Source organism: Rhododendron vialii, chromosome 5a, assembly GCF_030253575.1.
Source record: "Rhododendron vialii isolate Sample 1 chromosome 5a, ASM3025357v1".
In the NCBI taxonomy this organism is placed as follows: Eukaryota; Viridiplantae; Streptophyta; class Magnoliopsida; order Ericales; family Ericaceae; genus Rhododendron; species Rhododendron vialii.
In genome coordinates this window covers 10,394,134-10,412,376 of record NC_080561.1, presented here as the reverse complement: position 1 = coordinate 10,412,376, position 18,243 = coordinate 10,394,134, and the positions used below count along the sequence as shown (strand labels likewise).

Below are 18,243 nucleotides of genomic sequence, written 5' to 3'. Positions count from 1 at the left end.
TAACAGTAGCAATTTAACAAATTGAGTAATTGCCCAACTCTCAAAATAAGGTCAGATTTACATGTTTCCGGTTTAAAGTTCGCCGTATGTAAGCTAGTTGCGTAAGCTTTTAGGCACTAGCGGAATTCCCCACGTACCGCGAACTTTATTCTGTTACTGAAGTAAAAGACATCCTCATGGTCAACAAAAGAAAAAGAGGAAGAATACAGTATGGGAAGATTGGTGGTGATTGCTAAACCAACAAAATTTTTAAAAGCAATAGGGGGCGACGCTTGAGGAGGGCATATTTCAGTTCTCTTCTAAGAAATAGTAATCGTTCCAAGGGGGTGATGGGAGTGGTTTATGCGCAAAGTAAAATTCCCCCAAGGCAAATGTTGGTATCAACTTTCAGACACCAAATGAAGAAAATGAACAGAAACTTGGTTGATCATTTTCGAAATTCTGAAATGGCATAGGATCAAGTAATTCCTCCAATTTGATAATATGGATAACAAGTGCCATGTGCGATTGGAAATCAAGAACGCATCTAAACTGCTATATCTCTTTCTCACACAAAAATGCAATGATGTCAAATTGTTAGTAAATCTCTTCTGCAATCAAATTATATGTAATATCCAGAAAGACCGTAGATGAACAGCACCATTAACATTTCCTAAGATACTGGCAAAAGCAAGAAAGGGTGAAAGATAACTTCTATGATGGATCAGCCTACATACAATAATAACTTAAAATGGGACTGAAAAGTAGAACATGTCTCCAAGCGATCATGTTTCAATGGATAGTTCATTAAGCGTCAGACTGAAAACAAAGTAAGAACGTAGTACATTATACACTGTGGACAATAATTTGTCACCTCCTCATACCAATATAATTAGGCTTACTGGCACTCGACAAACTAACCTGCAGATGAGGTTTTTTTTTTTTTTTAACAGTGAAAGGCGAAGATATTATCGACAACTAAGATCTGTACAAGAGAAAAGTAGTGGGTAAAAAAGGAATCAGAACGAGCGAATGACATCCCAACTAAGTTGACACCCCATACGCTCGACAATCATATGCCAACCCAACTCCCAAAAGATACCACGGTTGGCAAGCTTTCAACCGAGCAGTTAAGACACCTACAACGCATACATATAGAACATGTTACAATTCAACACCCCCTGAAAACAGATTGAAATCAGATTACAATGTTCCAGAATAAGCGACTCCAACCCTTTGTTTGGACATGAACCAGGCTGGTATTCCCCCAAGCGAAGCAGTAGTAGATTTTATTTTATTTTTTTGATCCAAAGCAGTAGTAGATTGCAGGCCATAGTGAAAGCCAGAAACTGATGCAACTTCGAGTGTGGCAGCAACTGAGCATAGAATCAAATCATTTGATTCAAATGTGATTTGATTCAAATGTATCAGCAGCAGAGCATAGGATAAAAATGGCATTTTTATCTTCAAATGTACCAACAGCAGGACCCAAAAAGTTTAAATGGTAGCCTATTTTGGAGGCCAAAGAGTTGATATTCATTCACAGACACCAGACTGGAGGTAGGAGACTCACCCCAAAAAAGACACCCACCCCCCAAAGACAGCCCCAGACACAACCACCAAGTGTGCTTCCCCAACCCAACCCACAGGAACCAACAGAAAAAACCAAACAGAGACACCCCACCCAAACAGAAACCCAAAAGAACAACACAGACCAGAAGAGAGAAAGGCCCACCCAAACACAGACTCCCCAAACATACTCCAAGACCAGATGAGAAAGACACCAGACACACCAAAACAGACACCAGACTCGACCAAATACAAAAGAAAAAACAGGATATGAAGACACAACACAGACACAAGGGAAGCACACCCACAAAACTGAAACATTGACAGATTACACAGCATCAATGATACTTTTTAATTTGAAAATGAAATTATCCGTAACCATGGTAACCTCAAGAGCGTTTCCCATCCTTGAAAGGATGGAACCATTTAAGGCAAATATTAGTATCAACTTTCGACACCATAATTATTACCAACAATAACCCAGGAAAATGAATAGAACCTTAGTTGATCATTTTTCAAATTCTGAAATGGTATAGCCATATAGGATCAAGTAATCCCTCTGATTTGATAATATACTCCCCTGTGCGATTGAAAATCAAGAATGCATCTAAACTGCTACATCTCAGATGATGGCAAATTGTTCAGAGTAAATTTCTTCTGCAAAAACAACTTATATGTAATCTTCCGTAAGACTGTAGATGAACAGCACTGTTAACATTTCCTATGATACAGGTGAAGGCAAGAAAGAGTGAATGATAACTTTCATGATGAATCAGCCTACAATAGGAACTAAAAACGGGACTGAAAAGTAGCACATGATAAAATAATACCAAGTGATCATGATTTAATGGATAGTTCATTGAGCTTCAGACCGAAAACAAAGTAAGAACAAGGTACACTATACGCTGTCCTCAAGAAATTGTCATCTCCTACTACAAATAGAGTTTGGCAGTTGGCACTGGACAAACTAACCTGCAGATGAGAAGATATTATCACCAAAATTCCGGAACAACGGTAACCTCACCAGTAGTCTCCACAAGAGCATTTCCCATCCTTGAAATGATGGAACCGTTTGTTATCCCTGACGATCAACTCCCTCCCAACAATCCTGGACATGATCTTGATGGCATTGTGACAGTCACCGCACACACGGAGATTCTTGATTATCCTCAGAGGCGTCCTGGCTGGAGTACTAATCAAACCATAAGCAATCGCCAGACGCTCACTGTGATATTGCAATGCCTGCTCCTTTGCCTCCTGGTCAATATCATGAAGTACATATCTTGTATCAGGCACATACCCTTGTTCCTTCTTTGCTGCCAACAACTTCTCATCATCCCTATACAGAGTTGGGTTTCTAAACTCGCTTATCCTGTTTTTACCCTCAAGCATGTTGATCGCCAAGTGCTTTCTGGGAGGTGGTGTAGGGATCTTGTTAGAAATCGCCTTCGAAGGGTCAAGAAGAACCATTAACTCCTCAGCATGGTCCTCAAGATCGATATCTCCATGAATACGAGCATAATTCCTTAAAGCCTCCCAAATTACAGCTGTGGGTTCAAATGGGAGATTTTCAATGAACTCAAAAGCCTCATGGACATGCCCAGGATGACCAAGAACATCGAGAAGCCCCAAATAATGCTCAATCCCAGCAGACATTCCGTATTCGGTTTTCATAGACTCAAAGTGCAGAAATCCTTCCTCCACAGCATCAGCACTAGCACAAGCTGATAATACACTAAGAAAAGTTTGCTTATTGGGTTGCAAACCCAACTCCCTCATCTGTTCAAACAATCCTAGCCCATCGTCACCCATGCCATTTCCTGCATACCCATTAATCATCAAATGCCAAGAATCCATGTTCCTCTCAGGCATGTGATCAAAGACCCTCCGTGCATCGGTCATACTTCCACATTTTGAGTACATTTCGATCACCTTATTATTCAACTGAAGATCGCCCCTGAAAGTGGATCGGAGAAAGTAATCATGCACTTTCTTGGCATTGTCTAGTACCTTCGACTTTGCACATAAACCAAACAGGGCATCAAAACACTGAGCATTGGCAGATACCCCTTGTTCCATGAATTCAATAACTTCTTTCACCTTGCCCTCTTGGCACAAGCTCATCAAATCAACATTAGCGGGTGGGCCACTGGGGACTTGATTGTTCACAACCTGGCCTTGATTTTGGGCCTGGCTGTCCGGCTGATTAGAGCTTCCGCGTTGTGGGTAAGCTTGATTCTGATTGTCAAACTGATCACGCTGCGGATAGTTCTGAGTTTGATTACGGTTATCGCGTTGTGGGTACGCTTGATTCTGATTGTCAAACTGATTCACACCACGCTGCGGATAGTTCTGAGTTTGATTACGGTTCTCGCGTTGTGGGTAAGCTTGATTCTGATTGTCATACTGATTCACACCACGCTGCGGATAGTTCCAAGTTTGACTAGGGTTCTCGCGTTGTGGGTAAGCTTGATTCTGACCATCCAACTGATTCACACCATGCTGAGGATAGTACCGAGTTTGACTAGGGTTCTCGCTTTGTGAGTAGGCTTGGTTCTGACCATCCAACTGATTCACACCATGCTGAGGATAGTACCGAGTTTGACTAGGGTTCTCGTGACGTGGGTAAGCTTGATTCTGATTACCATTCACGCCTCGTTGTGGATAGTCCCCAGTACGGTTCGGCCCCTGATTTTGATAATTCCACTGTCTATCATTCCCAGGAGGCAGATAACTCGTATTACGACTCGGGTTTTCACCCTGAGTATAGCTCTGATTAGGAAAATCGGGGCTTCCGCGGGGGGGAGACGAATATCCCTGACCCGGATTTGGGTTTCCTCGACCGGGATAGTTCTGATTCGGATTATTCATCTGATTGAACTGATTAGGGTTTCCATACTCATTATAGGTCTGATTTGGGCCGTTCCACTGATTAGGGCTACCATTTCCGTTCTGATAATAGTTATCAGACTGTGGTTGTCGTGGGCCCTGGAAATGGTTTGGGACGGCTGAGGTGGACAGGGACTTGAAAGGGAGGTTTAGAGTAACACAGGAAGAAGATAACGATATGGGTTTGTTCCTTAGGGTTAGGATTTGGTTGTTGCGGTGAGTGGAAGTGAAGCGAGAAGAGTGGAAAGAACGTACCTTGAATGAAGTTATGAAGATGGAAGTCATTGGTGCTCGACGAATCGCCATTAGAGACGCCATTTCTCTCCGTGGGAGTAAGCAGGCAAAACCCTACAGAATTTGGAGTGATAAACCCTGATAAGGTGGAGGGAGACGAAACCAGAGGTTTCTTTCTTACCCTCTAGGTTTCTGCTACCTATAAAGAACTTCCGTGGTGGAATAACAAAAGTTAATAATCAAAAGTTTGGCACATTATCTTTTTGTTATTGGATTACAAAGGTTAGTAATATAGAAGTACATAATAGTACAATTAAAATTGAATAATTAAAATTTTTTAAATTATTTTTTAATTTATAAAAATTTAAAAATTGTGACACAGAAAATAATTTTTTAAGAATAATTTTTAAACTAATAAAAACAGATTATTAGAAAAAAAGAAAATAGTCTTTTTTGAAAACATTGATTTAAAAAAAATATTTGGAAAAAAGGTTTTAAAAAACAGTTTTTGAATAAAAAGTTTTTTTTTTAAAAAAGAACAATTTTCGGGAAAAAAGTTTTAGTAAAAAAACTGTTCTAAAATGGGAAAAACAGTTTTAATTAAAAAAATAGTTTTTGCAAAAAAAATTAATTTTAAAAGTATTTTTCTTAGAAACATGTTGAAAATGAAAGAGAGATAAGGTTTTTGTGTAATGATGGTGTGCTTGATTAAAAAAATGTGAGGACAACTAAATTTGATTATTGGCAAAAACTTGCTAGTTTTGATTATTCAATAGCCAAAATTTGATGAGTTAAAGCATCCATAGTGAAATAATCAAAAGTTGCCACATCATTTTTTAGTTATTCATTTAAAAGGTTGCTAATGTTAGCAATGTAAATATCCACAATGACATATTCAAAATTAAATAATCAAAACTTGTTAGATCACCTTTTCAACCTATAAAAATCTAAAAATTGTAACCATATAAAATAATTTTCAAATAAATAAAAACAGGTTACTAGAAATAGAAAATAAATTTTTGAAAAACACTTTTCAGGAAAAAAAAATTTTAAAAAAAAAGAAGAAGATAGTTTTAAAAAAACAGTTTTTTTAAATACATTTTTACTGTTTTTGCAATAAAATAAAATAAAAACTTCTTTTAAAAATATTTTTCTTAGAAACATTGTTTAGAGAGAGAGAGAAGTTTTTGTGTAATGATGTGTGTATTTGATTGAGAAAATGTATGGACCACTAAATTTGGTTATTGGCAAAATGTTGCTAGTTTTGATTATCCAATGGCAAAAATTTGATGGGTTGCTAAGAAATTGTTAAGTTTGGTTATGCCACTGTGGGCTCTTTTTTTAGAAAACATTGCTAATTTTAGCAACCATATAGTTTTGGTTATTCCACTGTAGCTACTCTAAGAGGTTGCTAAGTCTAGTTATTCCAATGTGAGCTCTTTTTTGAACAAATATTGCTAACTTTAACAACATTTTAATTTTGATTAAACCATTGTGGATGTTCTAACAAATACTCCACAATTAAATCTTAAGGTTTAAGAAACTACTACATTACACCCCCCAAGGCTCTCTTTGGAAAAGAAAAGGAAAAGAAAGAAGAATTAAAATAATTCCCTTCTATTATTTGGTTGGAAGAGGGAAAAAAAAACAACAGTGAATAGTAAATTTTTTCTCACATTTTTCGCTCAAGGAAAAAAAAGAAAAATAAAAAATTTACCCTTCTATTGTTTGGTTGGAAGAGAAAGAGAATTAAAAAAATCAAGTTTAGTGAACAGTAAATTTTTCCTCCAATTTTCTGCCCTTTTTTTTTTCTTTCTTTCTTTTTTTCTTTTCCTTAGGTTCCAAACAGATTAGTATGGAACTTGTAGAAGGGAAAGGAATAGAAGAGAAAATGTTTAAAAGGAAAACTATAAAGAAAGTGTATTTCTTTCTCTTGTTTGGTTCTAAAAAGAAAATAAGATAAAGTAAGAGAAAATGACTTTCTTTTGTTTGGTTCCATAAGGAAAAAGAAAAAAAAAAAAAAGGATTGTGATTTTGACACTCCAAAAATTGATGGAAGAGCTCCAAAACTGAATTATGTTAATACACAAAATGACGTCGTTTTAAAACCCCTCTATCAAATTTTAGAGTGCTAAAATCAATTTCTAAAAAAAGAATGAAGATCTTTTCATTTCATTTCATTCCATTCATCTCGGTAAGCACACAACTTTCCATCTGCTCCGTTCAAAAAAAAGATCTTTCCATTTGTTCAACACGTGGCACGTAAGCCTGTAAGGAGCAGATATGCCCGGCTCCTTTCTCTTTGCAGGGACCTAAAAAGCTGAAGGGACCGTGCATACCGATGGATTATCGACGGTCATGCATGGCTCACTTTGGGTTTCTCATAGATAATTTGAATCGTTTAATAATTTGAAAAATAACAATCGAGTGGATCCATAAAAAATTATCTCAATCTAATATCTGTAGATGCTTGATCAAATCTTTTATGTTTTTCATTTAAACTTTTTTTTTTATAAGCTTTCATTCCGATTTCAGGATCCAAAATTTGAATGAAAATCCTTTTTGATGTTAGTTCAGAATCTTAAAGATATTTCGATCGGTTGAGATAAGTGTGTGAGATATGATAAAAAAAAGAAGAAGAAGAGGAGGAGATAAGTGTGTATGATAAAAAAAACTAAACTTAAAAGCAAAAGTTCAGAAGTGCAAAACATTACCTATTATATATAGGAGGCCCCTAATGCCACGAGCCTTTTATCTAATGCCACGAGCATTAAATACTCTGCAGGGTAGAATTACTTAATTGTCTTCTTTTGGTCAAAAGCGGTAGCCCGTGGAATTTGTTTCCCAAACTACCCTTCTGTAAATGAACAAAAAGTTACAAAACCCTTATTCGGCTTGAACAAAACCCTTATTCGGCTTCTGATAATACCGCTGCTTTTCCACCGCAAATTTTCATCACCATTTCTGTTTCATGTTTTGTCTCTTTCCGATCTGACTTCCCATCTGTGCTTCACCAACTTTCCCAGGTTTGTATTTTTTATTCATTGCCGGATTTTTTTCTTAAGAAATTTTTTTCTGACAAGGATAAACAAAGATTATTTTCTTAAGTATACGTTTAGGCCAGGGTTTTATTGGAATATTCAAGAATTACTATTGTTGAGCCAACCTCAAGGGGTTGGCCCTGTTGTCAAGACTTGAGACTTAGGGGTTTACTTCTTTCTAAGATTTTAGGTTTGAAATCTCTTAAGTGCTATCAAACACTTCGGGGCTAGTCCATTGATAGCTTTGCTCTAACTTTAATTGGGACCCCGCAAATAAGCAATAAGATTGGTCCTCCAGAATTAGTCGAGTTGCGCAAAAGTTGACCCAGACAACTGAGCGATAAAAAAAATACTATTGTTGAGCCTATGTTTAGCATTAGTGTACTTTGTATCCGGTAATAAACAAAAATTTAAGTGTTTTGAATGTTTAGGGACTACGATTTGTTGCGTTATTTCTTTTTTTTCCCTTTCTGTTAGTGCTTACTTATGAATTTTTAATGCCACAGTCTCTGCTCAATTTTTTTCATGATGTAGATTTGGTGATTGAACCATGGACATTGAACAACCATTTGAATGCCTCCATGGAAGTTCTAGTGATCTGATTGATGAACACGGAATCGACATGCAAAATCAAGAAAACAAACAAAAGGATATGCTTGAGCAATTTGGTTGGAAATTTGAATCTCGGAAAGAACTTCTCGGTACTCTTCGAGAGTTTTTCTCAATACAAGGATATGCAATATCTATCAAAAACTCCAGACAAGATAGATATCTTACCATCGGTTGTGATCGGGGTGGTTGTTACCGGAATAAGTGGCATGTTCCCTTAGAGAAACGGCAAAGAAAAACGACAACTCGTCTCATAAATTGTCCTTTTGAATTCTATTGTAAGAGACAAGATGATGGCTTGTGGGTGGTTAATGGAGTCAAAAATAGCTCACATAATCATGAACCCTCAAGTGATATGTCCAGACATCCCTCTTGCCGTCGTTTGTCAGAGAAAGAGATTGCGAGAATTGAAGAAATGACTAGATCAGGAATACCCCCACGCCAAATTCTTTCTTCACTTAGACAATCCAATCCGAAGCTTCAAGCGGTATCAAAAACAATTTATAATACAAAGGGGAAAATTCAGAAGGACAATTTGACAGGACGAACTATGATCCAAGCATTGTTTGAAGAGCTTTGTCAAGGTGATTTTACTTTCGACGTTGCATATGATCAAAATGATCGTTTTACACATCTATTTTTTGCACACCCTTTTTCAAGCATATTAACCAAAAGCTATACAAATGTCTTTGTGATGGATTGCACCTACAAGACAAATAAGTACAAGATGCCACTACTTGACATAATTGGAGTTTCAAGTTTTAACAGTTCCTATAACTCTTGTTTTGCCTTTTTGGAGAAAGAGGGAGAAGGAGATTATATTTGGGCTTTGCAAAATTTTAGCAAGATTTTGGGTCCGACTTGCCATCCTTCTGTTATTGTATCAGATAGAGAATTGGCCTTGATGAATGCCATAAAAGTTGTTTTCCCTTCAACTAGAAATCTATTGTGTGTGTGGCATATTGAAAAAAACATTTTGGCAAATTGCAAGCCTTACTTTGATACTCAAGATGATTGGACCACATTTTTGTCCACTTGGAACGAATTGATAAACTCTCAAGATGAGGAGGCATTCAATGAAGCTTGGAAATTAGTTGAGCTACTGTACAAGGAAAAGGAAAAAGTGGTATGCTATATTCGAAAGACATGGCTTCCATTCAAAGAGCGATTTGTGCATGCATGGACTGAAAATTGTGCTCATTTTGGAAATCGTGTTTCTTCGAGGGCAGAAGGTGCACATGGAAAATTGAAGAAATATTTACAAGTTTCAACTGGTGATCTCTATCAAGTGAAGAACAAGATATGTCTTGCTATTGAAAATGAATTTAAAGAGATAACGAGTCAACTCTCAAGTGAAAGGATTCGAATCCTTCACAACTGCAATAATTACTTCTTTAAGGAGTTGATCACCAAAGTGTCATCATTTGCTTTGCGGAAATTAGTTGATCAATATGAGATGTTGAAGCATGGTACAATGAAATCAACATGTACGGGACACTTCATGGCAAGTATGGGTCTTCCTTGTGCACATAAGATGATTGATTGGAAAGGTAAGGTGCTACCGCTTGATGCAATACATTCACAATGGAGGATTGATACGAGATCCTTTGCATTTTTTGGTGGGGGAGAAACTAATTCGAATGGGGAAGAATTCAAAAGGTTAGTTCATGAGTTAGAAAATAAATACCAAGAGTGGCCTGCAAGCCAAAGAGAACGTGTATAAGAGAGGATTTCTCAACTTGTAAATCCATCACTACCGTTGGTTATTGAGCCAAATATCCTACCACATAAAGGACATCCATCGGGGTCAAAGAAAGGTAAGGAATCTAGTTCTACAAGGCGGAATGCACCAAAATTTGAGATTGTGGATGCAACACGAAAGTGTAGCATTTGTAAAGGTGTTGGTCATAATTCATGTAAAGGCAAATGGGAGGTGAATGCATCGAATCCAACTCATGTAGCTAATCTGGAGGAGGACGAAAGTACCGTGAATGTGCTCGACACAAGCCTAATTCCTACTTCACTTGACTGCTTTTGGTTGGATTGACCACTTGAGGTAAGACATTTCTTTGTTCATTGTTACATAGTGGGCGTATTATTGGTAAGTCTTAAAAGATATCTCAATTTATTAAAGCCACAACTTTTACCATTTCTTTTGCAGGAGATAAAATGTGTCTTTCCCATTCAATGCTAGCAAACATCATGCTGATGAAGTGAAGAATGTACCACATTTCGTTTAACACATGATTTTTAGTTTTCTCTCCAAGAGACATGATATATAGATTCCATTTTTCGTTATAAAGTTCCAGTTTGGACTTCGCAATGCTTCTTTAGATTCACTTTTGGAATGTTATTATGGATTTAGATGAAAGTGGAAGAAACAGGGCATTTTCCTGTGAGGAAGCGACCTTAAATTTTGTATCTTTACCGTATATTGACAATTGTTAAGGAATTTTCTTGAATGGTGATTTCTTGAATGATGATATTTCTACTTGTACTAGAGAGCAATTTTTTGGTTTTATCGTTCGTCAACCACAAGAGGAGAGGAGATTTTTTTCTTATTAAAAGGTTCTTTTTTTTTTAGAAGTATCTTTAAAAAAAAAGTAAGTTAAAATGGAGAACCATGTGTATGTTTATTAGAGGGTGTAACATAAAAAAAGAAAATTGAAAAAATGGATAGATTATTTAGGGTCACCAACTCACCAGTGTGAATGATTTTGAGAAAAAAAAAATACTGTACTAAAATCTGGAGTGTGAGAAAAGCACAGTTTTCGCTTTGTTTTTCCAGTAGTTAAAAACTTGACTTTGCTCACTATCAAACAAGATAGGGATTCTACTAGTAGGGTGAATGCTTTTGACGTCTGCTATCCACTCAAATTAGAAGGAAGCTGTCAGGGGATGGGTTGGGTAGTTGAAGAGTCAAATTTAGAGCTAAGGATAGTTTGGGAAACAAATTCCACAGGCTACCGCTTTTGACCAAAAGAAGACAATTAAGTAATTCTACCCTGCAGAGCATTTAATGCTCGTGGCATTAGATAAAAGGCTCGTGGAATTGGGGGCTTCCTTATATATATTATATCGACATACTCCACACGCATCACATCTAGAATAAACATAACAAGAACATCCCAGACATATACGCCAAAATTTGTTCATATCTATCTATCGATTATGATTCTGGATCCTTATAGCGTCTATTAAAAATGGATCATTGATTTTGTAAATCTTCATTCGACAATGTATATCCTTGCTATTCTGCAAAAAGCTCTAATTCAAGAAGACATTCTTCGAATCAAAAAAAAGAAGAAGACATTCTTGAAATGCATCATCTTTCTTAATTCTTTTCTTGTAATCTGTATATCAATCTCTTGTTCCATTTCCACAAGAGAACCATTACAGGTGAAGTCATTCGAGTCAAAAGTTAACTATCAACCATCCGACAAGATCCGTAACGTACATAATAAGTTCACAAAATAAATTAATCTCAATGACTCATTAATTCAATAAATGAGTACCACAATACCTCGAATTCAACCCAAGGCACTACTCATCACGTTCTTTAAACAACCAGCAACGCAACACAAAATAGATGCACCAACAGACATGATTTGTTTTTGAAAACATCAATTTCTTCCTAAAATAATCTCGAAAAAATTTACTACACTTAAATCTCTCACAATAATCCTCTGGCATGAGTATAAAATTGACTATTTCAACCCCGTCCAACAAAAATGCAGATCACTCTCATCGAATACTCATCATGCTCTTTAAACCCAAATACTCTTCCCAAAACCCAAAAAAATGGAGAACGAAGTGCCTCGAACCGGCGCGGAATTGATCATGTCAAACCATGCGAGGGTTCTGTGCTAGGTGGTCTTGAACCGCCAATCCCGCGATATGCTCTACCTTCCCAAGGTCGCCTTCAGCAGGGTTATGCAGACTGCGTTAACGAGTGCCGAACAGGCACAGACCGACTTTGGCACCAGCGTCGTCCGTCAGTACTCTGAGGTCCGTTAAACGTAACTACTGAATAAATAGTTTATAATGTAAGAGGTGTCAACAGAAAAAACAAGAAGGAAAAAAAAATGTTTGCCAATACAAAAACCAGGGGAAAAAAAAGAATGGAAACCCAAAAAAAAAAAAATATTATTGTTTGCCTATATGTGGTTTCAAACCAAGGAAAAACAAGAACTCCTAGTTTAGAACAGGGACCAATTGATTTCAAATACGTTGCACACACAATCAAGCCAGCACTACCATTTGCATTGTAAGACGGAAATAATTATATATAATATATACTTGTATTATGTGGACAATTCGGAGGCCTAAAGCGGCGCATCTCCGGCTTCACATCAGGGTCGGCCCTATTCTTCTCTTCACTCCCTCTCTCTCCCTCGCTCTCTTTTTTTTTTCTTTTTCTTTTGTTTTTGTGTTGTGTGTGCAAGTAGAGAAGGGATGGCACACCTGTTTATATCAGAGTGCTTAGTATCTAGAATTATCTAAACATCTAGAATAATCTTGTATTATCTTTAAATAAAATTCAAATATATCTCACATTAGGGTCCGTTTGATTAAGGAGATAATGGTAGAAAATGCAAGAAAGGTAATATATATATATATATATATATATATATATATATATATATATATATATATATATGTGTGTACTTTTTTGTGTGTTCACTTAGCAAGAATATCCTAGAAAGTGGTAAAAAGTGAACTTTTCTGTACAACCCTCTAAAGCATGAGAGCTTACTTTACTTTTTCTCACAAAATGTGTTAGAAAATTTTATTTTCTCGAGAAAAGCAAGAATAATTACTCTAACTTCCTTCTTTATCCTCTTCCCTCCACATTTTCTCTTCTAATTTCGGCAATTTTATTCCATCCAAACAATGTTATCTTATTTTCTCTACTCTTTTCTTGCAAAACTTCCATTCTAATCAAATGGATGTAATAAAAAAAAAAAATTTTCTTTTCTTTCACTTCACTTTCTATCATTTTCACTTGCTATTTTATTTTTTTCGCTAATCAAACAGACCCTTAGAGAATAATCCATGGCAAAATCCATAAAATCTATGATAGACTAATAATTTTAGGGTGATTCCTATAATAGGATGCCAACTCACCCACTTTCCGAATTATTATTGTTTGATCCCTACAGTTCTTCGCCTCGCGGTGACTTGTGCCGCAACACTATTAACAATCACTTACTTAAATGTTAACAACTTTTTTTCTTTTCTTTATTATTATTTTATTGTTTATAATATTTGGGGTCTTACACCTCATTTCTAAAGACCAAGAAGTGTTCTCTAAGGAGAGAAATGATCCAGTGGCAATTTATGATTGGGCCCAGCTAAATACAACTGCGAATTTACTACATGTAGCCAATTCATAAAAGGGAATCCAAAAATTTCATTTTATGAATTGACTACATGTAGTAAATTCGCAGTTGTATTTAGCAGCACCCTTATGATTTTACCATTGCAGCTCATCAATCTACAACAAGAGGCATGCCAGAAATTGACCTGTTTTCTTTTTTTTTTTACCATAATTAAACTCGATCTATATATAACAAGCAAAATACAAAGGACCGGAACTCCATCGGTCTAAAAAAACAAAAAAGTACAACAGACAAAACACAAACAAAGAAAAGCCGCAACAAATCAGCGCCGAAGTCGAACCCACCAGACACACTCGTGAAGGAGGGTGGGCCAGATCTGCCCAGAGAAGAAGCTCGTTCTCGCCGTAGACTGAAGTAACACCATCGGATCCACTGCAGACGTCGTCATCGATGCCGTTGGAGAGCTCGAAAACCTGTCATCAAGACCGATCATATCCAAGAGCCAAAACCCAAGCCTGGTTCCCCAGATCTAGGTCTCCAGAGTCCAAAAATGATGGGGAGAGGGGAGATCTCCCTTCCGAAGGAGAGAGTCCCAACCGACTCACAACCATGGGGGTCGGAGAAGAGATGAGAGGAGGGAGAGAGAGAGAGGTTATAGCAGAAGGGGGACAAATAGTTGATGAAGAAAGAAGAGAATTGAGAGGGGAAAAATGAATAGGGGAAGAAGGGGAAGGGGGACGATGGGGTTGGGAGGAGAAACCCAACTGCCCAGCTCTCTAGAGCTCTCTCTTCAAAACATTGTTGTACGTGTCTTATTTATCTTCTTAGTTCTTGGTTCTTTCCACTTCTCAACATGAAACAGTCACCAAAACTCTTTTTGATAGCCTTACAGAAAGGGTCAGGCTTCAACTCTAAAGGCATCAAGTGTTAGAAAAATATGTTTACTTTTTGTGATGAAAATCAATAATATGAGTGCAATGAAATCGGAACTCAAAAACCTAGAAATCGATGAAAATCAATTAGTGATCAAGGCGAGTGTTTGATACTCTATACTTAAGACAGATTCGACATCCCTGCTATGATGCTTATGGTTTACATGAACGTCTATCTCCCAACACTAGTTATCGAACCCCCCACAGAAGCAACACTACAATCGATGGGTTTGTTGAACCTCCTTGTGTTTTGTAGTCTCTCAAATGAATGACTCTGATTTCATGAAAATAAGGACATAAACATCTTTTTGAAATCAATATAGAATGAATAGGGAACATCCTATTTATAGACTAACTGATGATTATTCGAAATAGTCACCAAGGGAGGAGACACATTTATTCATATAAGACGCGTCCATCCACGACCACGAATAGATCTCACTAAAAAGACATGACTCTAAATCAAGTCAATTCACATTCAAACCAAATTAAAATATTATATTCTAATAATATTTTCCAACATCAAGAAGCTAAGAGCCCATTTGGTAGGATGGATTCCGTGTGAATTAATGAGAAAAGAAGAGAAGTACAGTCCACTCTCATGTTGGGTTTCAAATCAAGTGAGAAACGGTGAAAAAGACACCTGTCCTCATGAAGTAGTGAGATATGGTGAGAATTGGAGTTGTTTGGTCATGTATTTTTCATGATACCAAGATTGTCCATCGAGTTGTCTTTGTCACAAAAATAGTGAAATATGGTGATGAATGAAACTGTTTGAATTCTCAAAATAATATTGAAATTGAATTTTCAAGGACCAATTAAACCTTGCAAATCCAAGGATTCTAAAAAAAAAAAAATTCTCTAAGTCTTGAAATCAGATTTTCTAGTCCCTATACAAATCTTGAAACCAGAGTTTTAATTCTTATTTTGAAATCGAATTTTCAAAATGCTCATCTCTAGTATTAAAACCTCAAGACCGAATTCTTGAGAATTTTCAAGTCTCAATAATTTGAGACCGAATTTTCAACATTTTTGTCATCATTGTAAGGACCCGTATTTTTTGGATATTATTTAAGAGTTTTTATAAATGTTAGAAAGTAAGAAAAATATAAAGTTTGTTGAATTTATGTGATTAGGAGTTTATGTGATAAGATTGTTAGATGAGGGAGTGCTAGTGTGATTTGTGTGTGAGCAAGTATATATAGGTATGTGTGAGAGTAGGGGATCATAATCCCACCTCCCTTCTCTCTCTCCCTCCCGACGTCTCTCATCTCTCTCTCTCTGCTCATCTCTCTCTCCCTCTTGCTCTCTCACTTACAACTCATTCCATCACTCAAAACCCATATGAACCAACCTCCAACCCATCATCTACGCGTGTTTTGGGGCTTGTGCTTCGTTGGCTAGAGCTCAGTGGAAGTGTATTGCTCTCGGTGTCGATTTTGGAAGTTAGGGCTCGATCTCTCTTTGGGTTTCGTTCTTCAACGTGAGGTAGGGATTTCTTACTCTTGTTATGAGTTTATGTGATGCTTATATATCTGGATCGTGCTATGGTTGATTGGATTTCAAAATTATGCTCATTCTTTATTTTTTGCAAATCGCGTACTATAATGCATTGATACCGGTACCTACTTTTTGAGGTACCGGCACCTTGGTTTCTGATTTCTCTTTGGATTAGTACCTATATTTTGTGGTATCGGTACCCAATGCTTAGAAAACTATTTTAAAAATGTTGAATCCCCTTCGATTATATTGACTCTCGATCACTTATAACATACTCTAAACATTGTGAAACCATCTATAAACTTGATAACTCGGGTCCCAATATATGATTCGTTGATCGTCTCAATCCCTTCGATACTCGTTAAACGTAATCTTAGTACCGTTGTAAATGAAAAATGTACCGTAACATTGTTTAGGTGTACCGTGGGTTATATGAGGCTTTGTGGTGAGTGTGATGGGTAGTCGTGAGTTTGGCTAGTGATCCGAAAGGTAACATAGTAACTCGTATCCTTGTGATGCATCTCGTTAATCACCCTAAACTCATTGAGCTCTCATTCCATGAGCTTCTAGTATAGAGGCTAGTGGTTAGTGTGTCGTAAAGTTACTTATGAGTTCAATACGCCGTGTAGGATGTGGTGATATACTTAAGGAAAATGTGTGTGCTTATCTATTTGTTGGTGTATGTGATGGTTGAGTATTTGTAGCATAATGCCATAATGGGATATGATTGATTGTTGAGATTGTGGACACAACGTGAATTTGACACAACGGGTATCACCATTCTGCTAAATACCGATATGGTGAGAGAACCACAATGGACACAACAGGTATCGCAATGGACATTCAACGAATTGATAAGATCTGCAGATAATATGAATGGGTATCACCATGGATATTCGGTGAGATAATCGGACTACACAAATGAATGAGTATCACCAATCAGTGAGATGACCAGAATACTAGCAATACATGCGAAAACCTTGTTAGTCATAATATGAGATTATCGAAAAAGGGAAGAAAGATTGGTTTTTACCAAATTGACTTGTTTTAAAGGGAAAATGATTTTTTTAATAAAAATCCTCCAGATATTCTTGAACGAATCAACGGTTTTCGGTATTCATGCACATAATTAACGGACTCTGGCTATTCAAGCTCGAATCAATGGAGTTTGACCATTAAAGATCATGTATTTCTCTGCATTAGACCTATTTGAAAACAAAAGAGAACGATTTATGGGAAAAAGGATTTTGATGACTGATGATAAGAAAAGGAGAATGATTGTGAAATGAGAGAGATTGTGATATAATATGTGAAGTGACGAAACGGTTGAGAAACCAAATATTGATTATTTGTGAATGATGTGGGAATGTTAGTGGCACTAGTATGGCGTGTGAGATAATAGGTATTACATATAGGATTGTCTAGAATTCTTTGGCCATAGTGAGCTGCTTGTTGATAACCATATAAATCTTGGACATATCTGTTTATACTCATTCACTCTAGAGGTATAACTCATTATATTTTCTTACAACTTGTGTATAAATTTCTCTACTAGGCGCGTGTTTGCTCAACCCTATTATTTTCAGGTACAACACATGTAACGCCCCGAATTTTGGATACGTTAAATAAGTAATTTTATTGAAAAAGAAACTGAGTCGGGCTCTTTATTACAACAAAACTTAAAAGAAGTACTTTTATTACAAATGGAAGGGAACTAAGGTTCCTAACTACTACTCTGCTTGTTCTTCCATCCGGGCTAGCTCTTCGGCTCCAAAAGGCCTCCAAGGTGTAAAGTTCACCCTGTTCATCTATGAAGTCTGACATATTATACCGGTGTCGCCACCAATATAATAGGCCAGGGTCACCAAAAAGGCAACACCGTGAGCTTAAACGCTCAATAGAATAATCCAAACCCTCTAACCCTTAACTTACAACAATACAACACATAGTCAAAGAATTCCTCATAGCATGCCTATCTAGCCAATTTAACTAACAACAACACATTCGTATACGATAAACAATCAACGTTGGTGTCCAAGATTTGTGAGTTTCTCCTACGTGACTCCTCGTAGACCGTGTCAACATTTTCCACATTTCATAAACGCATCACCTTTTCAAAAACTCGTTTTTAACACACCCAACCTCGGT

The 18,243-nt window shown here is 36.8% G+C and overlaps 2 protein-coding genes across 2 annotated transcripts; one reads left to right on the top strand and one right to left on the bottom strand.

Moving 5' to 3' along the window:
- Positions 1 to 952: 952 nt before the first annotated feature.
- Positions 953 to 4,882, bottom strand: LOC131325894 (pentatricopeptide repeat-containing protein At2g15690, mitochondrial-like). Its single transcript, XM_058358374.1, has 2 exons — positions 2,521 to 4,882; positions 953 to 1,355 (listed from the first exon to the last, which is right to left on the bottom strand). The coding sequence occupies exon 1, from the start codon at positions 4,753 to 4,755 to the stop codon at positions 2,569 to 2,571; it is 2,187 nt and encodes a 728-aa protein (XP_058214357.1). The 5' UTR covers positions 4,756 to 4,882; the 3' UTR covers positions 953 to 1,355; positions 2,521 to 2,568.
- A 3,380-nt stretch (positions 4,883 to 8,262) lies between these two features.
- On the top strand, positions 8,263 to 10,044 carry LOC131327550 (protein FAR1-RELATED SEQUENCE 5-like). The gene has a single exon (XM_058360704.1). It carries the CDS (start codon positions 8,263 to 8,265, stop codon positions 10,042 to 10,044), a length of 1,782 nt encoding a protein of 593 aa, XP_058216687.1.
- Positions 10,045 to 18,243: the final 8,199 nt, after the last annotated feature.